This window comes from Oncorhynchus masou, chromosome 24 (genome assembly GCF_036934945.1).
Source record: "Oncorhynchus masou masou isolate Uvic2021 chromosome 24, UVic_Omas_1.1, whole genome shotgun sequence".
NCBI classification, from domain to species: domain Eukaryota; kingdom Metazoa; phylum Chordata; class Actinopteri; order Salmoniformes; family Salmonidae; genus Oncorhynchus; species Oncorhynchus masou.
Window position 1 is genome coordinate 29,324,143 of NC_088235.1, and position 25,060 is coordinate 29,349,202.

Consider the following 25,060-nt stretch of genomic DNA (forward strand, 5'->3'; position numbering starts at 1 on the left):
CCCCCCCCACACACACACACACACCTCTTTCCCCCCCCCACACACACACCTCTTTCCCCACCCCCCCCCACACACACACACACACATCTCTTTCCCCCCACACACACACCTCTTTACCCCCCCCACACACACACCTCTTTACCCCCCCCACACACACACACCTCTTTACCCCCCCCACACACACACACCTCTTTACCCCCCCCCACACACACACCTCTTTACCCCCCCCACACACACACCACTTTACCCCCCCCATACACACACCTCTTTCCCCCCACACACACCCTCCCCCCCCCCACACACATCTCTTTCCCCCACACACACACCTCTTTCCACCCCACACACACACCTCTTTCCACCCCACACTCACACCTCTTTCCACCCCACACTCACACCTCTTTCCACCCCACACTCACACCTCTTTCCACCCCACACTCACACCTCTTTCCACCCCACACTCACACCTCTTTCCACCCCACACTCACACCTCTTTCCACCCCACACTCACACCTCTTTCCACCCCACACTCACACTCACACCTCTTTACCCCACCTACTTACACCTTTTTACCCCACACACTCACTTGGGTGGTGCTGGGAGGATGGTGTGGTAGTTATAGTGCTGCTGCTGCTGGTGGAGAATCTGCAGCTGGAGGAACAGCTGCTGCTGGTGGAGGATCTTGGTGTAGGTGGAGTCCAGCTGAGGGGGAGGCTCCCGGTCAGCCTTCTGGTCCGGAGGGATGTACTGGTGGTACTTGAGCTTCTTCACCTTGGGCTTGTTGTCTTTGGCCTTCTTAGGCCTCTGGGGGGGCCGCTCCAAACTGGGTTTCGACTGGGAGTGGTGGAAGAGTGGGAGATGGGGAGAGGGAGAGAAATAGTAAGTAAGATATGATTGCATGTATACACAAAGTATTAAATTCCATTTAATACTGGATACAGGGGATGTCTCTCACCTTGGTCTGACCAGTAGCAGGGCGGGAAGCTCCCGACATCACTGTCCCATTGGTCAGCTTCTGTGGTGGCAATGAGTCTTGGCCATTCACTAACAGCGGAGGTGGTGGTGGGACCTGGGTAAGGAACTGAGAAAACATCTGATTGGTCAGTTTATGTGTCAATAATGGGACAACTCCTGTGATTACTTGTCTATGTAACTTGCAGGAATACCAGTGGCTCTCCATTAAGTGGCTATACGTACTGTTCAATAATAAGACTTCAACCTACTAGCTGTGAGGAGGACATGTCCTTTTTCTGAGTGAGTATGTCAGAGGGGGACAGCTGAGAGAGTGGACCCAGTGGAGAGTCGTGATTGGCTAGCATATCTGGAGAAAATGCATCACTGCTGTCCTCGTCCAATGAGGATTCTCCTGCACCCTTTGGAGAATCTGAGAGAGACATTTATTAAACCTATGCCATTCTTCTCGCCAAACAAATTATTGTCTCCAACAACAAGTTGATTAGTTGTGAGGTTGAGTTTCACTACAACAAACATCAACTGTATTTCAAACAGAGGGAATAGTAATTGGTAATACGAAAAAGAGGCGATGGCCAAACCAGAATGACTAATGATGGAAGTGGTCACAGTCTCTCCAGCACAAGGATTTAGCAATAACAATGTCCCCACAGCAGTCCAGTATTGTGACATTGATGCATTGCAACGATAACATTTAAGGAACATTTGAGGAACATTTGAATGTGAACCATGAAAAGTGATTAATTGAAGATAAGGGCGTTTGGGAGTGGTTGGGTACATTTGTCTGAGTGAAGGACTAATTCACCTGGCCAGTAAACGTGTTGCAGTGGACTGTGCACAGGAAGGACGCTCCTACCCAGTTGACTAAGGTGTTGTTGTGTACATACTGGAACTTATGTTGTGTATGTACCCAGTAAAGTGTTGCAATGAGAAGTAGTGTTGTATACTTGATCTGTAATGTATGTTACACTGGACAATAAGAATGGGTACATACCTAGAACAGAAGTGAGTGTTTCAGTGGACAGTGTGTGTGTGTGTGTATTGCAGTGGACAGTGTGTGTATTGCCGTGGACAGTGTGTGTATTGCAGTAGACAGTGTGTGTATTGCAGTAGACAGTGTGTGTATTGCAGTAGACAGTGTGTGTATTGCAGTAGACAGTGTGTGTATTGCAGTAGACAGTGTGTGTATTGCAGTAGACAGTGTGTGTATTGCAGTAGACAGTGTGGGTATTGCAGTAGACAGTGTGTGTATTGCAGTAGACAGTGTGTGTATTGCAGTGGACATTGTGTGTTCATACCCAGTAGTGAGTGCTGCAGAGGACAGTCCAGGTCGACAGGCAGGATGTTCTTGTGGATGAGCTCTATAGGACCAGGTCTGTGGGAGATCTTATCATTGAGGTCATCAGCCAGCCTGGCCCTCTTCAGTTGCAGCTGCTTGGCCTGCAGAGACGGCTCTGCTGACGTCTCTGCGTGAAGAGAGAAGAGGAACAAAAACACACGGTATTAGGCCGGTTAGATGTACTGCTAAATTCTCTAAAACGACATTGGAGACCGCTTATGGTAGAGAAATGAACATTAAATTCTCTGGCAGCAGCTCTGGTGGACAATCCTGCAATCAGCATGCCAATTGCACGCTCCCTCAAAACCTGAGACATCTGTGGCAGTGTTGTGTGACAAAACTGCACATTTTAGAATAGCGTTTTATTGTCCACAGCACAAGGTGCACCTGTGTAATGATCATGCTGTTTAATCAGATTCTTGATATGCCACACCTGTCAGGGGTATGGATTATCTTGGCAAAGGAGAAACGCTCACAAACAGGAATGTAAACAAATCTTCCATACGCACAGAATTTTTGAGAAATAAGGTTTGTGTGTGTATGGAACATTTCTGGGATCTTTTATTTCAGCTCATGAAACATGGAACCAACACACTTTACATGTTGCGTTTATATGTTTGTTCAGTGTAGATCAGCACAAACAGATGCGGTATATTTGTCTCACTGCCTCTAGAGAAGTAGTGTGAGGGGGTGTAGTTCTGTGGTGATCAGCGAGGGGGCGCTGTGACTCACCCTCCAGTATGTGCATCCTGACCAGCTCTGAGCGCTCAGGACGACTCCTGATCTTCCTCTTCAGATAGTCCTCAGTCTGGAAGAGAGGAGAGGAGAGATGGATGAGAGGGGAGAGATACAAATGGAGAGAGGGAGGGAGAGGGGGGAAAAGAGGAAAGGGACAGGAGAAGGGAACAGTAGAGGGAGGGAGAAAGGAACAGGAGAGTGAGGGAGAAAGGGACCGGAGAGTGAGGGAGAAAGGGACCGGAGAGTGAGGGAGAAAGGGACCGGAGAGTGAGGGAGAAAGGGACCGGAGAGTGAGGGAGAAAGGGACCGGAGAGTGAGGGAGAAAGGGACCGGAGAGTGAGGGAGAAAGGGACCGGAGAGTGAGGGAGAAAGGGACCGGAGAGTGAGGGAGAAAGGGACCGGAGAGTGAGGGAGAAAGGGACCGGAGAGTGAGGGAGAAAGGGACCGGAGAGTGAGGGAGAAAGGGACCGGAGAGTGAGGGAGAAAGGGACCGGAGAGTGAGGGAGAAAGGGACCGGAGAGTGAGGGAGAAAGGGACCGGAGAGTGAGGGAGAAAGGGACCGGAGAGTGAGGGAGAAAGGGACCGGAGAGTGAGGGAGAAAGGGACCGGAGAGTGAGGGAGAAAGGGACCGGAGAGTGAGGGAGAAAGGGACCGGAGAGGGAGGGAGAAAGGGACCGGAGAGGGAGGGAGAAAGGGACGGGAGAGGGAGGGAGAAAGGGACGGGAGAGGGAGGGAGAAAGGGACGGGAGAGGGAGGGAGAAAGGGACAGGAGAAGGGAACAGTAGAGGGTAGGAGAAAGGGACAGGAGAGGGAGGGAGAAAGGGACCGGAGAGGGAGGGAGAAAGGGACCGGAGAGTGAGGGAGAAAGGGACAGGAGAGGGAGGGAGAAAGGGACAGGAGAGGGAGGGAGAAAGGGACAGGAGAGGGAGGGAGAAAGGGACAGGAGAGGGAGGGAGAAGCGAGAGAGAGAGGGAGAGGATGCACTTCAACAAAGACTGCACTTGTTGAACTAAAAAGAGAAAAAAGTGATGGAGAGACTACTAGACTTACCCTGGCTCTCTCCAGATTCCTCCGCTGCTCGTGGAAGGCCGCCGGACTCTTCAGTGCTGCGGTGAGGGAAAGAGAGAAAACAATAAAGGAGAGGGAACGACAGTGAATGAAAACTCCAACAAATGAGTACAGAGCAAAGCACTAGTGGAGACAGTGTGAGAGCTGATACTGAGGAACACATGCACCAAGCAGAACTCTCTATATGAAAAAGTCACTGCCGTTCTATCCACCAAACAGTAATAACAGAAAACAGAACAGTATGTTTTTGTCTTGACTAGTAAGTGACCTGTTTCAGCAGAACAGTGAAGGAGGAACAGCTTGCTATAGTATAAGAGAGGTGTACGCAGGGGAACCCATAGAACTATCAATAAAGATGTGAATTACAGCACAGCCAGGAGATTTAAGGAGGACATGTGAAAGCTGAGAGAAGAGTGATGGGTTGACTTTCTGAGAAAGACTTTCTACACTTATCACTCTCTTCAACTGTATGGGTCTACAGCCCCTGTGTGTCACATTATTCAGAAGTTGGAAAACACAAAGACCTGCGCACCAACACACACACACACTGGATGGTTGAAGAGGATGTTGGAGGGACACTGAAGATTTCATCATCACCTTTTGCCCAATGTGAAGCCTTAAATCAGCTCAACTGTCAAACAGTGACGTCTGGCCCTGCTGTGTGTGTGCGTGTTTATTGAGGGACGCAATGCTGGCTTGCGGAAGGTCAAATAGGAGGGTCGCAGACTGGCATGCCTAAATATTGTCCTGGGATTCCTGTGATGTATCTAATCAAATCGACTTTTGCCTACAAATACATGCAAATGGATCATGGAGGATCCAGCCTTCTCTGTAATTCAATCTGCTTTATAGCACCAACTGCAAATCCATGGCGTGAGCACATTACGGTCTATTAACTCTACAGAGCCTTGACGGTAAAGCAGTTCTGCTATAGCTTTGGGCCATCGTCATAAGAAGTCCCTCCTCCTCCACCACAAGAAGACAACCTGACCCTCAGTAATCTGGACTAATCTGGAATCAAGTCCTGTATGTCTGAGCCAGGCCACCATAGAGACACCTAGTTCTCCTGGCCCGTTGTTGTTGTGTATAAGACTGGGTGCACAGGGGAGAGAGAGGCCCATTTTATGGCCAGGTTAGACACTTAAACAATAAGGCCTGGGGGGGTGTGGTATGCAGGAGAGAGGCACTGATTGCAAATATACCACATCTAAGGGCTGTTCTTAGGCATGACACAACGCAATCAGTGCCTCTCTCCTGTAAGAAGTAGCCCATGCATTTCCTCCTACCAACAGCTGAACACTGAGTCTCCTCAGTCTCTTCAGCTGCTGAAGAGAACACATAACAGGAAGTGGACACAGAAGGGGAAGCTGGCTGGCTCACTTGATGATAACACCACCACCACAGAACATAACACAACACAAATTACAACAACACAATGCAAATTACAACAACAGAACAGGCCTGTCAGTCCAAGGGGACCAGGAACAGACACTGTACTGGTCAAGAATGCAGAGGGTGACATTGTATTATATTTGCTGGTCTAGACTCTAGAGATAAGAATAGAGAGTTTGGGCACTACTTACGTGGCATGATCCCTTGACTGACCAGCTCCTCCCGGGTGCGTCTCTGCTGTAGTTTGAGCTGGAGGACTGCATGACAACAGAGAGAAAGGGAGAGAGGAGAGTCAGCAACTGCCAGCATGGAAACAACAACCACCTCTTCAAAACCAGAGTTTCAGTCCCAGACTGCCATCCTACACTGAACCGCCCATCCGCACGACAGAGAGGGTATACTTGTGTCAACAAACACTGGAGTAGACAGCTAGAGCAGGACTCAATGGACAGAACCCACTCCCTCTCCCTTTCATTCTCTTTCGTTTCCTCCCTCACTCTTAAAAAAAGCTGTGGCAGAGGGCAAAGGGAGGGTGGAGTTTGGTGGCATTTATTACAAACTTCCTGTTTCTAAACTCTCGGTTGTTGATTGCGCAGTGCGCTTATAAACACCCACACAGAATGTATGTGTGTGTGTGAGAGAGCGAAAGAGAGATAGAGGGGAAGATAAAGGGAGAGAGAGATTACACAGATCCACAAAGAATTTGAAAACAAACCCAATTGTGATAAACTCCTTTATGTACTGGGTGAAATACCACAGTGTGCATCACAGCAGCAAGATTTGTGATCTGTTCCCACAAGAAAAGGGCAACCAATGAAGAACAAACACCATTGTAAATACAACCTATGTTTATTTATTTTCCCTTTTGTACTTTAACTATTTGCACATCGTTATAACACTGTATATAGACAAAGACATTCGAAATGTCTTTCTTCATTTGGAATGTTTACTGTAATTTCTTCTGGTTTATTTCACTTTTTGTAAAGCCCCTTAAATTGAAAAATGGAATTGAGAGAGAGCGAATGAGAGATAGGGGGAGATAAATAGAGAACGAAAGAAAGAGAGAGAGCAAGAGAGAGATGGGGGAGATAAAAGAGCAAAAGAGAGCGAAAGTGTGAGAGAGGATATATGAAGCGAAAGAGATAAATAGGGGGAGCTAGAGAGGGATAAAGAGATAGTGAAGGGAGATAAGAGAGCAAGATAAAGAGAGTGAAAGAGAGATACAGATATGGAGAAAGCAAAGGAGATAGTGTGAAAGAGAGAGATAGAGGAGGAGAGAGAGTGCAAAAGAGAGGGAGTGTGAGAGCAAAAGAGAGATATTGGGGAAGATAGAGTGAAAGAAAGAGCGCAAAATAAAGCAAAAGAGAGGGGGAGATAGATGGGAGATAAGAAAGCGAGATAAAGAGAGCAAAAGAGAGAGAGAGAGCAAGCGAAAGAGAGAGTGCAAAAGAGACAAATAGAACAAAAAAGAGAGAGAGGTAAAGAGAAAGTGAAAGAGGGGGAGATAAAGAGAGGGGGTGATAGAGAGCGAGAGATAAAGACAGCGAGAGAGAGAGAGAAAGAGTGCGAAAGAGAGAGCAGGGAGAGATGGGAAGATAAAGTGAACAAAACAGAGAGATAGAGGAGATAAAGAGAGGGGGAGAGAGTGAGCAAACAAAAAAGAGCGATGAAGAGAGCAAAAGATAGTGTGAAAGAGAAATAGAGGAGGAGATGAGAGAGAAAGAGAGACAAAGGGAGAGTTGGAGATGCAGGCGGTAATTCTGTCAGCAGACTGTTTTACCACTGCCATTCTTAGGTCGACCTATTACCATGCATTCCTCACAGCAGCCTGTATTATCAAGCCAAGCTATGGTATGCAATCCATCAATGTAAATAATGCACAAAGAATTGTTGGTACTGCAAGTCTTGCAACAATTAAGGGAAGTAAGCAGGTCCTTGTCAGTCTTCCAATCAGAACAACTGACCTGACCCCCAGTGGTGTAAAGTACTTTAAAATACTTTAATTTTTTGGGTATCTGTACTTTACTATTTATATTGTTTACAACTTTTACTGTACTACATTCTGAAAGAAAACAATGTATTTTTTACATCATACATTTTCCCTGACAACCAAAAGTACTTGTTACATTTTGAAATGCTTAGCAGGACAGGAAAATGGTCCAATTCACACTCATCAAAAGAACATCCCAGGTCATGACTACTGCCTCTGATCTGGCAGACTCACTAAATACAAATGCTTCATTTGTAAATTATGTCTGAGTGATGGAGTGTGCCTCTGGCTGTCTATAAATACATAAAAACAAGAAAATGGTGCCATCTGGTTTGCCCAATATAGGGAATTTGAAATGATTTATACTTTTGATAAGTATATTTAGTAAGTACATTTACTTTTGATACTTAAGTATATTTAAAACCAAATACTTTTAGATTTTTACTAAAGTAGTATTTTACTAGGTAACTTTGAGTAATTTTATATTATCTTTACTTTTACTCAAGTATGAAAATTGGGTACTTTTTCCACCATTGCTGACCCCCAACCACCTACACTACTTTGTGTTCGAGTGACACGCGATACACAAGTCTTCAAAGGACTCCGGCTAAGTGAGTGTCCTGCTTCCCTGTCCCTTCACTCCAGACCTAAGTCTAAATACTCTTCCACACCTCTCCTTTCCATCCATGTGGTCATTCCTTCTGGACCACTGACATCTGAAAGGGTACAGTTGTAAGTTCCACCATGAACATCCCTCTGGATCTACTGTAGTCATGGATGAAGTAGGACGAGGAGAAGACTATTTATTAGAATACAGGCCCCAGGCATCCACAGTTAGAGAGGAGAGAAGAGAGAGAAGATGAGAGAGAAAGCGAGAGAGAGAAAGATGAGAGAATGCAGAGTATAACCCATATTTATTTTCCCTTTTGTACTTTAACTATTTGCACATATGATATTTGAAATTTCTATTATTTTACAACTTTTGTGAGTGTAATGTTTAACGTTTATTTTTATTGTTTATTTTACTTTTGTTTATTATCTACTTCACTTGCTTTGGCAATGTTAACATATTTCCTATTCTAAAAAAGCTCTTAAATTGAATTGAGAAAGAGAATAAAGATAAGAGAATGCAGAGTGAGAGAGAAGAAAGATGAGAGAGGATAGAGAGAGAATGCAGAGAGAGCAAACTAGAATTCTATTTGGCCCTAAACAGAGAGTACAGTGGCAGAATACCTGACCACTGTGACTGACCCGAACTTAAGGAAAGCTCTGACTATGTAGACTCAGTGAGCATAGCCTTGCTACTGAGAATGGTCGCCGTAGGCAGATCTGGCTCTCAAAAGACAGGCTATGTGCACACTGCCAACAAAATGAGGTGGAAACTGAGCTGCACTTCCTAACCTCCTGCCAAATGTATGACCCTATTAGAGACACATATTTCCCTCAAGATTACACAGATCCACAAATTATTCAAAAACAAACCCAAGTTTGATCAACTCCCATATCTACTGGGTGAAATACCACAGTGTGCCATCACAGTGGCAATATTTGTGACCTGTTGCCACAAGAAAAGGGCAACCAGTGAAGAACAAACACCATTGTAAATACAACCCATATTTATTTTCCCTTTTGTACTTTAACTATTTGCACATTGCTACAACACTGTATATAGACATAATGACATTTGAAATGTCTATTATTTTGGAACTTCTGAGTGTAATGTTTACAGTAAATTTGTATCGTTCATTTCACTAATGTTTATTATCTATTTCACTTGCTTAGACAATGTTAACATATGTTTCCCACGCCAACAAAGCCCCTTAAATTGAATTGAGAGAGAGAAGAAAGATGAGAGAGAGAGAATGCAGAGAGTGTGAAAGAGAAAAAGAGAGACAAAAGAACAGGGAGGAGGGCCAACAGTGTGCTCATGTGTCATTAGGTCTAATTAAATATGTCTGCCACTGTCCCCAAAGGGCCTCCAGACCTGGCACAGCATAGCCCACACCTACTGTGCGTGCGTACACACACACACACACACACACACGGTTAAGACCGTTGGGCCAGTAACCAAAATGTCGCTGGTTCAAATCCCCAAATCTGACATTCTGCCATTGAGCAAGGCAATTAAGCCCCAACAACAACTGTTCCCAGAACGTCGATGACGTTGAATAAGGCACCCCCCCACACCTCTCTGATACAGAGGGATTGGGTTCAATGCACAAGACACATTTCAGTCGAATGCATTCAGTTCTGCAACTGACTTGGTATACCTTCCGCTTTCCCACACACACAGCTAGAAGTCTCCCTTATGAACTCACATGCACACACACATTTGGCATGGCCGAACACTTAGCATGGCCATTGGAACAGTTCTATTTGGAAAGCACAGTAATCATCCAATGACCTCACCATTTGGACATTAGCTTGATCATTACACACCACAAGCAGGGAGTTATATAAGGAATGACCGAAGCCAATGACTTATTATGGTTCATTGACACGGATCAATAAGAAAGGAGCAAGAAGGGAATGGATGAAGCTTGACAGAAGTCTGGTCACCATACAGAACCAAACCCAAAGCTAGACACATTTTTGAATTATAACATCTTGGGGTAGCCTACATTCTTTTAGTCTTCTAACCCCACCCACACACCTTCTTTTAGTCGTCTAACCCCTCCCACCCACCTTCTTTTAGTCGTCTAACCCCTCCCACCCACCTTCTTTTAGTCGTCTAACCCCTCCCTCCCACCCACCTTCTTTTAGTCGTCTAACCCCTCCCTCCCACCCACCTTCTTTTAGTCGTCTAACCCCAACCACCCACCTTCTTTTAGTCGTCTAACCCCAACCACACACCTTCTTTTAGTCGTCTAACCCCACCCACCTACCTTCTTTTAGTCGTCTAACCCCACCCACCCAACTTCTTTCAGTAGTCTAACCCCACCTAACCACCTTCTCATCGTCTAACCCCACCCACCTTTTAGTCGTCTAACCCTTCCCACCCACCTTCTTTTAGTCTTCTAACCCCACCCAGCTTCTTTAGTCTAACCCCTCCCAACCAAATTCTTTTAGTCGTCTAAACCCACCCACCCAGCTTCTTTAGTCTAACCCCTCCCACCCACCTTCTTCTAGTCGTCTAACCCCTCCCTCCCACCCACCTTCTTTTAGTCGTCTAACCCCTCCCTCCCACCCACCTTCTTTTAGTCGTCTAACCCCTCCCTCCCACCCACCTTCTTTTAGTCGTCTAACCCCTCCTTCCCACCCACCTTCTTTTAGTCGTCTAACCCCTCCCTCCCACCCACCTTCTTTTAGTCGTCTAACCCCTCCCTCCCACCCACCTTCTTTTAGTCGTCTAACCCCTCCCTCCCACCCACCTTCTTTTAGTCGTCTAACCCCTCCCTCCCACCCACCTTCTTTTAGTCGTCTAACCCCTCCCTCCCACCCTCCTTCTTTTAGTCGTCTAACCCCTCCCTCCCACCCACCTTTTAGTCGTCTAACCCCTCCCTCCCACCCACCTTTTAGTCTTCTAACCCCACCCCCCAACCACCTTCTTTAGCCTTCTAACCCCACCCCCCAACCACCTTCTTTAGCCTTCTAACCCCACCCCCAACCACCTTCTTTAGCCTTCTAACCCCACCCACCCACCCACCTTCTTTAGTCTTCTAACCCCACCCACCCACCTTCTTTAGTCTTCTAACCCCACCCGCCCACCTTCTTTAGTCTTCTAACCCCACCCACCCACCTTCTTTAGTCTTCTAACCCCACCCACCCACCTTCTTTAGTCTTCTAACCCCACCCGCCCACCTTCTTTAGTCTTCTAACCCCACCCACCCACCTTCTTTTAGTCTTCTAAACCCCCACCCACCATCTCCCACTCACCTTCTTTTAGTAATCTAACCACTCTCACCCACCTTTTTTTCATCTTCTAACCCCACCCACCTTTTTTTAGGCTGTGATAAGTTTGTCTCTCGTAGTCCATCCTCAAGTCTTGCTTGTCCAGCTCTTCCCCCATTGGAACATAGTCCAAGGGGGCGGGCTCAAAGGACAGGAAGTGGTTGGTGTCAAGCATTATTATTTAGACTTGCTATTAATTATCTTTGTAAACATTAATTTTCATAAAGAGGTGTCGTCGTTCAAGTCTTGAATGGACGCTGACATAGCGGTGGCCACCGATATTGAGCTAAATGCAGGCAGGTCTCTAAAAAGAGGTCTCGTCTGCAATCGACGAAATCAAGATCGTATTGACTTTCCTTTCACCTACATCGAGGCAGGGAGAAGACGTTAGTCTTATTCATTGCTTGTCCAGATAATCAACCTTTGACAAGCACAGTCAGAATTTAAGAAAAAGTAGCTTGAAAATTCTATCAAAAAAGGGGATGTGATTCGATTCAAGAAAGCTTCTCGTCTTCTGTCTTCCAGGTTAGAACGTCTATTTTCTTCTCTGTCTCTCCATCCTTCCCTCGTTTTCTCTCGTCGTGACTGTCAGCTAGGAACGATAGAGCTGCTCTACAAAGATGTCCAATGAGACGGTGGAAATCGTCAGGGTAAAGCCAAATATGAAAAAGAGAGAGAACGAGGGATGAGAGAAAAAGGAAGGCAGCAGCAGAGATGAGCCCAGAGAGAGACTGCTCTGCTTGCGGCTCCTCAGTCACGACGCGCACGTGGTGGTGTTAGTGATAGAGTTCACCCGCGCAGCTGTTACCATTCATTCATTCATAGTTACAATCTGAATCTCTGCCCACAAACAGTACTGTACCAGTCAAAAGTTGACACACCGACTCAAGGGTTTTTCTTTATTTTTACTATTTTCTACATTGTAGAATAATAGTGAAGACATAAAAACAATGAAATAACTTTTTTTATATAATCCAAAAATATTTTACCAGGTAAGTTTACTGGGAACACATTCTCATTTACAGCAACAAGCCGGGGAATAGTTACAGCGGAGATGAGGGGAATGAATAGGACAATTGTAAGCTGGGGATGATTAGGTTACTGTGATGGTGTGATGGTATGATGGACAGATTAGGAATTTAGCCAGGACACCAGGGTTAGAACACCTACTTCGATAAGTGCCATGGGATCTTTAGTGACCACAGAGTCAGACAGCCGTTTAGCGTCCCATCCGAAAGATGCCACCCTGCACAGGGCAATGTCCCCAAATCACTGCCCTGGGGCATTGGGATATTTTTGACCAGAGGAAAGGGTGCAGCCGACTGGCCCTCCAACACCACTTCCAGTAGCATCTGGGTCTCCCATCCAGGGACTGACCAGGACCAACCATGCTTAGCTTCTGAAGCAAGCCAGCAGCGGGAAAAAGGGTGGTATGCTGTAGTGAAATCATGTAGTAACCAAAAAAAGTGTTATACAATATATATTTTAGATTCTTCAAAGTAGACACCCTTTTGCCTTGATGACAGCTTTGCACACTCTTGGCATTCTCTCAACCAGCTTCATGAGGTAGTCACCTGGAATACATTTCAATTAACAAGTGTGTCTTGGTAAAAGTTAATTTGTGGAATTTTTTCCTTCATGCGTTTGAGCCAATTAGTTGTGATGTGACAAGGAAAGGGTGGTACAGTTGAAATCGTAAGTTTACATACACCTTAGCCAAATACATTTAAACTCACTTTCTCACAATTCCTGACATTTAATCCTTGTAAAAATTCCCTGTGGAGGGTCAGTTAGGATCACCACTTTATTTTAAGAATGTGAAATTATTTATTTCAGCTTTTATTTATTTCATCACATTCCCAGTGGGTCAGAAGTTTACATTCACTCAATAAGTATTTGGGAGCACTGCCTTTAAAATGTTTAATTTGGGTCGAACTTTACAGGTAGCCTTCCACAAGCTTCCCATAATAAGCTGGGTGAATTTTGGCCCATTCCTCCTGACAGAGCTGATGTAACTGAGTTAGGTTTGTCGGCCTCCTTGCTCGCACACGCTTTTTCAAATCTGGACACAGGGATTTGTGATGGCCACTCCAATACCTTGACTTTGTTGTCCTTAAGCCATTTTGACACAAATTTGCTTGGGGTCATTGTCCATTTGGAAGACCCATTTGCGACCAAGCTTTAACTTCCTGACTGATGTCTTGAGATGTTGCTTCAATATATCCACATAATTTTCATGCCTCATGAGTCCATCTATTTTGTGAAGTGCACCAGTCCCTCCTGCAGCAAAGCACCCCCACAACATGATGCTGCCACCCCCGTGCTTCACGGTTGGGATGGTGTTTTTCAGCTTGCAAGCCTCCCTCTTTTTCCTCCAAACATAACAATGGTCAATATGGCCAAACGGTTCTATTTTTGTTTCATCAGACCAGAGGACATTTCTCCAAAAAGTATGATCTTTGTCCCCATGTGCAGTTGCAAAGTCTGGCTTTTTTATGGCAGTTTTGGAGCAGTCCTTGCTGAGCGGCCTTTATGGTTATGTCGATATAGGTCTCGTTTTACTGTGGATATCAATACTTTTGTACCCGTTTCCTCCAGAATCTTCACAAGATCCTTTGCTGTTGTTCTGGGATTGATTTGCAATGTTTGCACCAAAGTACATTCATCTCTTGGAGACAGAACACGTCTCCTTTCTGAGGGGTATGACGCCTGCGTGGTCCCATGGTGTTTATACTTGCATACCATTGTTTTTACAGATGTGGTACCTTCAGGCGTTTGGAAATTGCTCCCAAGGATGAATGAGACTTGTGGAGGTCTACAATTTTTTCTTTCTGAGGTCTTGGCTGATTTATTTTAATGTTCCCATGATTTCAAGCAAAGAGGCACTGAGTTTGAATATAGGCCTTGAAATACATCCACAGGTACACATCCAATTAGGCTAATTGACATCATTTGAGCTATCAGAAGCTTCATAAGCCATGACATCATGTTCTGGAATTTTCCAAGCTGTTTAACCTCTCTGCGCACCGTACCCGTCAGCGGGATGAAATTCGACAACATATGGTGATCGCAACATAAATAGTCATATTAAACATTCATGAAAATACAAGTGAGTCATGTTTCGAAAGCCGAGAATCTTGCTAATCCAACTGCGTTGTCAGATTTAAAAAAGGATTTACTGCGAAAGAATACAATGCGATTATCTGAGGATAGAGCCCCATAAAAAAACTATTTCAAGGCATAACAAAATCAAACTGCAATAAAATAAATTGTTTACCTTTGACGATCTTCCTCTGTTTGCAATCCCAATGGTCATTGTTACACAATGAATGGTCTTTTGTTTGATAAAATCAATTTTTAAAGCCTAACACGAAACATTTTGTGAACCGCTTGTGTCGTGAATTCCGTCTCACTCCATTTGACGACACACTCGATGTAAATACACACACTTAACGTGACTTTCAGGTCATGTTTGGTTTCAACAACTGGTTTGTTTGTAACACAACCGAACCTGATGGGTCATTTCGCGGGACGTATTGACTGTAAGAAACCGATTTGAAGACAACAAGTAATGACATCATTGTGCACCAATGATATGACCGCTGTTTCATTGATTGACTATTTTAATCTAATGACCACTGATCGTCTTGAAATCTAGCTGGGTAGATAGCCAAAATGAGCTGAGGTAAACGGCAATATGTAATGTTTATGTGTTGGAAGACCAACCCATGTAGTAAACTCCGGCGTAAAGAGGGTCATTCGCCATTGAAGATTCATACCGGAAGGAGCCACGCATGTTACGCACAGCGTTGTTTTGGTAAAGCGCATCTTCAGCTGTTTATATATCAATCAGTATGGCGACTAAGTCAGGGAAAGCTAAATCTAAGTCTAGATATACAGATGTTGTAACGACGTTCTTCGTTTGTCGAAAGAGAGTCGGACCGAAATGCAGCGTGTTGGTTACTCATGTTTTTAATGAATGAATCGCGGTACATGAAATAACTGATATAAATAAATAACAACAAAACGGAACGTGAAACCTAAGTACAGCCTATCTGGTGAAACTACACAGAGACAGGAACAATCACCCACGAAATACACAGTGAAACCCAGGCTAACTAAATACGGTTCCCCATCAGAGACAACAAGAATCACCTGACTCTGATTGAGAACCGCCTCAGGCAGCCAAACCTAAACTAAACACACCCCTAATCAACCACAATCCCAATGCCTACAAAAACCCCAATACGACAACACAATAACATAAACCCATGTCACACCCTGGCCTGACCAACTAATTAACTAAAACACAAAATACTAAGACCAAGGCGTGACAGATGTACACACAATTTTAGAAGAAATTGATCGGGAAAGTGAGACAGACTGTTGGAGGACGATTCATTTAGCGATTCCCAAATGGAGGAATATTTTTTGAACAGAGAGGACATAGTTTTGGACTGGTAAGTTCTTCTCATGCTAATGCCGTTGTTTGAAATTAATAATATAAAATATTATTTGTGATTTAAATTTTTTTTGTAGCAATATATAAAAATGTAATGTGAGATGCGTGTGTCTGCTGCCCCACCCCCACATGAAATAGCCTATTTGAGGCTGTTGAGGGGAGGGCAGGCCCACAACAATGTCCAAAGTGAAATGGAGACAGTAGATACAGCTGGTCTGTTGTAATATAATAAAGACAGTGGATCAGGCTGGTCTGTCATAATATAATAGAGACAGTAGATCTAGCAGGTCTATAATAATATATTCAACCTTATGTTCCCTGTACTCTATATATATATATATATCTGTTTATTATACCTGTTGATACAGGGCTCATATGTGAAACTATTATTTTATTTGATGTATTATTATTATATTTAATATGTGAAACTATTCGAACTGAACATTTTCTTTCACAGTGACACTGACTCCGAATGGGGGACCCCAGTGCCAAGGTGTCCATCCCCCACTGAAGCTGGTTCATCCAGCTCCTGCCACAAGTGGTGTTCATCTGCCCAAATTAATTTCTGCAGGCATGGATGTGCCTCAGGGCCAAACGGGCACAGCATGGAGGCGTCGCAGTGTTCTCTGCAAAATGAAGTCCCCCATCAACTGCACCACATGCTTGGTGACCCTCTGCTTTACAGCAGAAAGAGACTGCTATGGCACCTGGCATCAGCAGCACAATATTGTGTAGAGGACTGAGGGTCTTCCAAATATTGAAAGTGTTATTTTGTAAATGTATATATATTTTTTCATGTTTTTTTTCTCCATTTTGTTTTTTTGGGGGGGGGTGTGTTAGAATACCATTTTGGTATTTTGTATATAGTTATTCCATTCAAAATGTATAACTTCACCAATTTGGCCACTTGGGTACATTTGGGCTACTTGTGTGGGACACCTGGATGACTTCATGATAAATGTCATGTAGCACACTCATTTTGGAAGTTATCATTCTGAAACATTGCACAGGTACTGATGCCCTCTTATGTTTTTCACTGAAATTGTCCCCATCATCCCACCTGAATGTTTGTTTTGTCTTGTTCATTTTAAAGTTGATGATACAACAATAAAAATGAAAAAACGTATGTTTTTTCTTGTTTTCTTATTTTCTCCAACATTCAATTCACATTTACACAAACTTCAAAGTGTTTTCTTTCAAATTAAATCAAGAATATTCATATCCTTGGTTCTGAGCCTGAGCTACAGGCAGTTAGATTTGGGTATGCCTTCAGGCGGTAGCTGGGGGTAGCTGTAAGAGGTTATTAAAGGCACAGTCAACTTCGTGTATGTAAACTTCTGACCCACAGGAATTGTGATACAGTGAATTATAAGTGAAAAAATCTGTCTGTAAACAATTGTTGGAAAAATTACTTGTGTCATGCACAAAATAGATGTCCTAACCTACTTGCCAAAACTATAGTATGTTAACAAGAAATTTGTGGAGTAGTTGAAAAACGAGTTTCAATGACTCCAACCTAAATGTATGTAAACTTCAGTCTTCAACTGTATATAGAAGACAGCCCTAACTGGTAATAGACCAAGTCAATATTATGGCAGGAACAGCTCAAATAAGCAAAGAGAAACAACAGTCAACAACATCATTACTTTAAGACATGAAGGTCAGTCAAGCCAGAACATTTCAAGAACTTCGAAAGTTTCTTCAAGTGCAGTTTCAAAAACCATCAAGCGCTATGATGAAACTGGCTCTCATGAGGACCACCACAGGAAAGGAAGACCCAGAGTTACCTCTGCTGCAGAGGATACATTTATTAGAGTAACCAGCCTCAGAAATTGCAGCCCAAATAAATGCTTCGCAGAGTTCAAGTAACAGACATATCTCAACATCAACTGTTGAGATATGGGCCAAGAAACACGAGCAATGGACATTAGACCGGTGGAAATCTGTCCTTTGGTCTGATGAGTCCAAATTGGAGATTTTTGGTTCCGAACAGGGTGTCTTTGTGAGATGCAGAGTAGGTGAACGGATGATCTCTGCATGTGTGGTTCCCACCGTAAAGCATGGAGGAGGTGCGATGGTGTAGGGGTGCTTTGCTGGTGACACTTATGTTGATTTATTTAGAATTCAAGGCACACTTAACCACCATGGCTACCACAGCATTCTGCAGCGATGCACCATCCCACCTGGTTTGCACTTTTTGGGACTATCATTTGTATTTCAACAGGACAATGACCCATCACACTTCCAGGCTGTGTAAAGGCTATTTGACCAAGAAGTGTGCTGCATCAGATGACCTGGTCTCCACAATCCCCCGACCTCAACCCAATTGACATGGTTTGGGATGAGTTTGACCGCGGAGTGAAGGAAAAGCAGCCAACAAGTGCTCAGCATTTGTGGGAACTCCTTCAAGACGGTTGGAAAAGCATTCCAGGTGAAACTGGTTGAGAGAACGCCAAGAGTGTGCAAAGCTGTCAAGGCAAAGGGTGGCTACATTGAATAATCTAAAATATATTTAGATTTGTTTAACACTATTGGTTACTACAGGATTCCATATGTGTTATTTCACAGTTTTGATGTCTTCACTATTATTTTACAATATAGAAAAAATTAATTAAAACCATTGAATGAGTAGGTGTCCAAACTTTTGACGGGTACTGTATCTCCCCCTCCCATTCACAGCTCAACCTACAGACACAGCCTTCTGCCACAGAAAAGGATTTTGTTGATAAACAACGTGTTATTCTGATAACCTACTTGAGACATTTAGAACACACACCGGTCATGTTCATGGTTTTTGTGAGTCATCATCCATAGTTAAAAGGCAGGAGACTTTATCCAATCAGTGATGACAAAGACCTTGAAGTACAACCGGCTTTCTATTTCTCTCAGTACTGCAGCGTGGCCTAGTGGTTAGAGCGTAGGACACGTAACTGAAAATTTGCAAGTTCGAATCCCCGAGCTGCTGTTGTTCTGCCCCTGAACAAGGCAGTTAACCCACTGTTATCGGCCTTCATTGAAAATAGGAATTTGTTCTTAACAGACTTTCCTAGTTAAATAAAGAATTGTACATTGAGTATATATGGCTCTGCGTGTTAAACTTTGTATAGCAGAACAACTGCAATGGAATACCTCATGCCATTTTGCAGTGAGTTGCAGCAACTCCGACATCGCAATGATACAGCGACAGAGATGGCACTACCCAATTTTGAAATTGCCCCCTGTGCATTCTACTATTACAAGTAAGTTGAAAGCTGGACTGATGACAATATATATATATATTATTGCCGACCAGTCAGTTTGGGAACCACTGCATGTTAGGAAGCCTCCTCAGGCATAGTCTCGCAAAGCCTCACACTTGGGCGTATTGAGATTCTGAGGCCTTGTGTTTCCCACCTACCACTAACATTGTATGAGGCAAAGCGGGGCCCCTGCCAATCCAATTTTTGTTTTGACATTTCACTCATTAAGAAGGTGAACTTACCCAGGGTGCATTCAGCTAACAGCCACACAGCACCCTCAGTGAAACCCTCTTCTATGTTGTTTCAGCAGGATATAGTAATTCTATGGAGTTCTGAGTAATTCATTGCCTCAAACATCCAGGGGAAGAGTGAACGGGCGGTCGGGCACTGCCACTGACTCCCCCACACCAAGGTCACCTTGCTGGGTCGCCCCCGTCCTGGGTAGGAGGAAGAGGAGGCTGGAACGCCTGGAGAGACACAGCCAGACCAGTAACCTTCCACAACTTCCTTTCCCTCCATACACGTATGTATGTGTGTGCATTCATGTGTGTGTGTACCAGCTCTGTTAAGGGTGGGACTGCAAGTCGGCAGTATGGGCCGTTTGTCCAGAAAACAGATCTCCAAACAAGGGAGTGACAAGGGAACATAAAGGCAGTCGTTAAAATTCCTCCAGTGGAAACAGGTGTTTTTTTCTGCCCTTCCAGTTTCTCTCTCCCTTGGAATTCACTGCATACCAAGTGTGTTTATGTTCTGTGACTCTGGGATGCCCTCGCCCTTCCCTTACAACAATCTATAGGCCTAGTACCTCTCTGTTCAGTCAGTCTCTGTATCCATTGCTGAACGGACTGGATCTCAGTAACACCACCCTGTCGCTGCAGCACTGGAGCCAATATCTAACAGATGTGTGTAATAAAAATCTGGTTGCATAATGTGAGCAGTGTTGGGACAAATAAACAGAGGAGGTTGTATGTGGGTAGGCAGAACTAACAGAAGACAAAAAAGACCCTGGTTGAGGGTTCATTACCTGTTAGGGGGGTTCAGGCGGGATTATATCTGAGGAAGTCTGTTCACCTAAGTGGTGTGTTGTTTTACAAGGTAAGCAAAGCATGGGATGATAAGAAAACTAAAACAAACCAGATATATGCTAACTCAAGTTGTAAAGTCACAGTCTGCAAGACAGCACCTTGTGGATAATACCATGCAGAGTAAATAGAAGGGTTTGATGGTGAGTGATAGCAAGCACACATAATCAGTGTCCACACTGACTCCTCAAAACAACACGCCTCACTATTCAGCAGAGTGAGTAAGAGAGAGCAAAGAACAGACGCACAGACAGCGGGGCAGACAGTGTCAGCAGGAGAGAGATAGCGAGAGAGAGAGCGCGAGAAGGGAGAGGGAAGGAAAGAGCAATCAGGGGCAGCTGTTAGCATCTGGTAATATGGGAAAGCAGAGCATAAGAGGGAGAAGGGTGAGAGAGGATGAGCGAGGGAGGGCGAGGAAGGGAGAGTGCGAGGAAGGGAGAGTGGAGAGAGTGCGAGGAAGGGAGAGTGGAGAGAGAGTGCGAGGAAGGGAGAGTGGAGAGAGAGTGCGAGGAAGGGAGAGTGGGAGAGAGAGTGCGAGGAAGGGAGTGGGAGAGAGTGCGAGGAAGGGAGAGTGGGAGAGAGAGTGCGAGGAAGGGAGAGTGGGAGAGAGAGGGCGAGGAAGGGAGAGAAGGCGAGAGAAGGAGAGAGAGGGCGAGGGAGGGAGAGAGAGAGAGGGCGAGGGAGGGAGAGAGAGAGAGGGCGAGGGAGGGAGAGAGAGAGGGCGAGGGAGGGAGAGAGAGAGAGGGCGAGGGAGGGAGAGAGAGAGAGGGGAGGGAGGGAGAGAGAGAGAGGGCGAGGGAGGGAGAGAGAGAGGGCGAGGGAGGGAGAGAGAGAGGGCGAGGGAGGGAGAGAGAGAGAGAGGGCGAGGGAGGGAGGGAGAGAGAGAGAGGGCGAGGGAGGGAGAGAGAGGGCGAGGGAGAGAGAGGGCGAGGGAGGGAGAGAGAGGGCGAGGGAGGGAGAGAGAGGGCGAGGGAGGGAGAGAGAGGACGAGGGAGGGAGAGAGAGGGCGAGGGAGGGAGAGAGTGGGCGAGGGAGGGAGAGAGTGGGCGAGGGAGGGAGAGAGTGGGCGAGGGAGGGAGAGAGAGGGCGAGGGAGGGAGAGAGTGAGGGAGGGAATGAGGTGAGGCTGAGTTCAGCTCGTTAGGTTTTGAGCAGTGAGAGAGAAAGAAAGACAAGGAGAGGAGAAAGAGAAAGGAAATAGAGAAAGGGGGTTCCTTTTAAAGGCGCTCTGTTTTGGTAATAGTTCTGTTATATAACAGACATCTGAGATCACTTCATTCTGCACCACATAAGCCCCTAGCCTAATTCACAGAAAACAGATGCCATATCATTCCCCTTACAGTTACGGCCCAGCCCCTAAAACACCAGCAGGCATGCAGTCTAGAACATGGTTCCGGTTACTTGTGACGAAGAGAAAACAGGGAAGAAGAGGATGATTCATGTCATTCTGTCGTATAGGCAAACAATTTAAAAGAAACAGAGAGCAGCAAAGTCAAATTCATTTTGTTATGGTTATTTATCAATTTACAAGAGTTAAGGTCTCTTTAGTCATGTGTTTTTATGCCAGTGTTTTCCTCAAACATCTCTTCACCCCTGTCCTCTTCTCTTAACAGAGGCCTCACTGAGTTGGTGCAGCAAAGAAGGCAGACTCCACACTGTGGTATATTGCTGTAGCATTAGTTCCAAGGTATTTATTGTAGATATATTGGAAACATTACATCAAGCCTAGTCAGCCTCTCACTAGTGGTACAGTAGAGTAACTCGTAATACAGTCACATCTGCTGGAGTGTGTCTATAGAAGAGCAGCCATCCCCATCTCTGATCAATATCACTGCAGAACCACTATCACTTCTTGAAAGGCCAATCTGTGATTACTACTTCCATTTTTGATATATAGCCATTGATTCTTTTAGAATATAACTTATAAATGCTTCATATGCTTAGTTCAACTGTCTAACCCGAGCAGAACCCAAAATATAAACATGTTTGCTTAACTCCCTAGGTAAACAATAATAATTGTAAACAAACACTGTATAGCCTCAAAACATGGTTAAAACGATAATTTTTGATATCACGGATGGTCAGTCCTTGCATCTATTGCTCTCTGTCTGTGAATTTGAAAGTGGTTACATTTCTCCAGACCCATCTCTCAGCAGTGACACAGTGGTGTGGTGTTCACTTTGTTATTGTTTGAACTGCAGATTGCCCATTTAATACTCCTCTTGTTTGAGTCTTCACTTGTTGAGTCTTATGTAACATTAGGATGGTAAAAGACTGTGGGCAGCCTCTCAACCGGAGCTCGGGGTAGAAGCTGCCTGTACAAACAGATCAGGGATCAGCTTACCTTTTCCTCATTCGGACACATAACCATAACATGCCTGTAGGAACAGATCAAGGGTCAGCTTACCTTTTCCTCAATCTGACCCATAACCTGTAGGAACAGATCAAGGATCAGCTTACCGTCCCTCAATCCGAAACTAAACCATTAGGGGCATACAAAGCAACATTAACCTCAGCCTATATCAGTGTGTCAGTGAAACTTAACCTTACTGCTATACAGAAGACCTAACCTCGGTCCCCCAATGTGTTTTCAGTGTTACAACCAGACTCAAGCATCACAGGCTCACTAACAATAGATCCCACAAACTGTATATGAAGCTGACTAGCAAACACACCACATCAGTCAATTAGAACACAACTTGTGGCACAAGCCAAGATAGCATAAAACATAAAAAGGGCTATATCCGGTAACATCTTCAGCACCAACCTGAAGTTATGTTTTTTCAATTGAAGTGCACAAAGGCGTGTCAGTGAGTTTATATGGTGAGAGATTGTAGTCTGTAATAGTTTGCATACATGCACAAAGGGAAGCACAGCCGCCAGCTGCCCAGTGACACAAGCTAAATCCCTTCTATGTTCGCTTCGAGGTAAGCAACACTGAGGCATGCATGAGAGCATCAGCAGTTCCGGACGACTGTGTGATCACGCTCTCCGTAGCCGACGTGAGTAAGACCTTTTAAACAGGTCAACATACACAAGGCTGTGGGGCCAGACGGATTACCAGGACGTGTGCTCCGGGAATGTGCTGACCAACTGGCAGGTGTCTTCACTGACATTTTCAACATGTCCCTGATTGAGTCTGTAATACCAACATGTTTCAAGGAGACCACCCTAGTCCATGTGCACAAGAACACAAAGGCAACCTGCCTAAATGACTACAGACCCGTAAGCACTAACGTCCGTAGCCATGAAGTGCCTTGAAAGGCTGGTAATGGCTCACATCAACACCATTATCCCAAAAACTCTAGACCCACTAATTTGCATACCACCCAAACAGATCCACAGATGATGCAATTTCTACTGCACTCCACACTGCCCTTTGCCACCTGGACAAAAGGAACACTTATGTGAGAATGCTATTCATTGACTACAGCTCAGCGTTCAACACCATAGTACACTCAAAGCTCATCACTAAGCTAAGGACCATGGGACTAAACACCTCCCTCTGCAACTGGATCGTGGACTTCCTGACGGGCCGCCCCCAGGTGGTGAGGGTAGGTAGCAACACATCTGCCCGCTCTGATCCTCAACACTGGAGCTCTACAGAGATGCGTGCTCAGTCCCCTCCTGTACTCCCTTGTTCACCCACAACTGCATGGCCAGGCACGACTCCAACACCATCATTAAGTTCGCAGACGACACAACAGTGGTAGGCCTGATCACCGACAATGACGAGACAGCCTATAGGGAGGAAGTCAGAGACCTGGCCAGATGGTGCCAGAATAACAACCATCCCTCAACGTAACCAAGACTAAGGAGATGATTGTGGACTACAGGAAAAGGAGGACCGAGCGCGCCCCCATTCTCATCGACGGGGTGGTGGAGCAGGTTGAGAGCTTCAAGTTCCTTGGTGTCCACATCAACAACAAACTAGAATGGTCGAAACACACCAAGACAGTCATGTAGAGGGCAGGTCAAAGCCTATTCCCCCTCAGGAAACTAAAAACCTTTCTGGTACGGTAATTGCTCGGCCTCTGACCGCCAGGCACTACAGAAGGTAGTGCGTACTGCCCAGTACATCACTGTGGCAAAGCTGCCTGCCATTCAGGACCTCTACACCAGGCGGTGTCAGAGGAAGGCCCTAAAAATTGTCAAAGACCCCAGCCACCCCAGGCATAGACTGTTCTCTCTACTACCGCATGGCAAGCGGTACCGGAGTGCCAAGTCAAGGACAAAAAGGCTTCTCAACAGTTTTTACCCCCAAGCCATAAGACTCCTGAACAGGCAATTAAATGGCTACCCAGACGATTTGCATTGTGTGCTCCCACCCACTCTTCTTATGCTGCTGCTACTCTCTGTTTATCATATATGCATAGTCACTTTAACTATACATTCATGTACATGCTACCTCAATTGGGCCGACCAACCAGTGCTCCCGGACATTGGCTAACCGGGCTATCTGCATTGTGTCCCGTCACCCACCACCCCCTCTTTTACACTACTGATACACTCTGTTCATCATATACAGTGCGGCAAAAAAGTATTTAGTCAGCCACCAAATGTGCAAGTTCTCCCACTTAAAGAATGAGGCCTGTAATTTTCATCATCGGTACACTTCAACTACGACAGACAAAATGAGAAGAAAAAAATCCAGAAAATCACATTGTAGGATTTTTTATGAATTTATTTGCAAATTATGGTGGAAAATAAGTATTTGGTTACCTACCAACCAGTAAGAATTCCGGCTCTCACAGACCTTATGTCATGCAATAAAATGCAAATGAATTACTTAAAAATCATAATGTGATTTTCTGGATTTTTGTTTTAGATTCCGTCTCTCACAGTTGAAGTGTACCTATGATAAAAATGACAGACCTCTACATGCTTTGTA

At 45.0% G+C, this 25,060-nt stretch overlaps 1 protein-coding gene across 7 annotated transcripts in view; it reads right to left on the reverse strand.

The window, feature by feature from the left end:
* Positions 1 to 25,060, reverse strand: part of LOC135512014 (myocardin-related transcription factor A-like) — a 68,434-nt gene that overhangs the window by 11,726 nt on the left and 31,648 nt on the right. For 6 of the 7 annotated variants that reach the window (XM_064933594.1, XM_064933591.1, XM_064933592.1 and 3 more), the window contains 7 exons: positions 5,698 to 5,763; positions 4,097 to 4,152; positions 3,041 to 3,116; positions 2,268 to 2,435; positions 1,221 to 1,381; positions 953 to 1,078; positions 584 to 831 (listed from right to left, as the gene is read on the reverse strand). In XM_064933594.1, the coding sequence (XP_064789666.1) occupies positions 584 to 831; positions 953 to 1,078; positions 1,221 to 1,381; positions 2,268 to 2,435; positions 3,041 to 3,116; positions 4,097 to 4,152; positions 5,698 to 5,763 (901 nt within the window). Of the gene's footprint in view, positions 1 to 583; positions 832 to 952; positions 1,079 to 1,220; positions 1,382 to 2,267; positions 2,436 to 3,040; positions 3,117 to 4,096; positions 4,153 to 5,697; positions 5,764 to 19,330; positions 19,350 to 25,060 lie in introns of those variants that run through there. The other variant, XM_064933595.1, reaches the window with a different exon arrangement.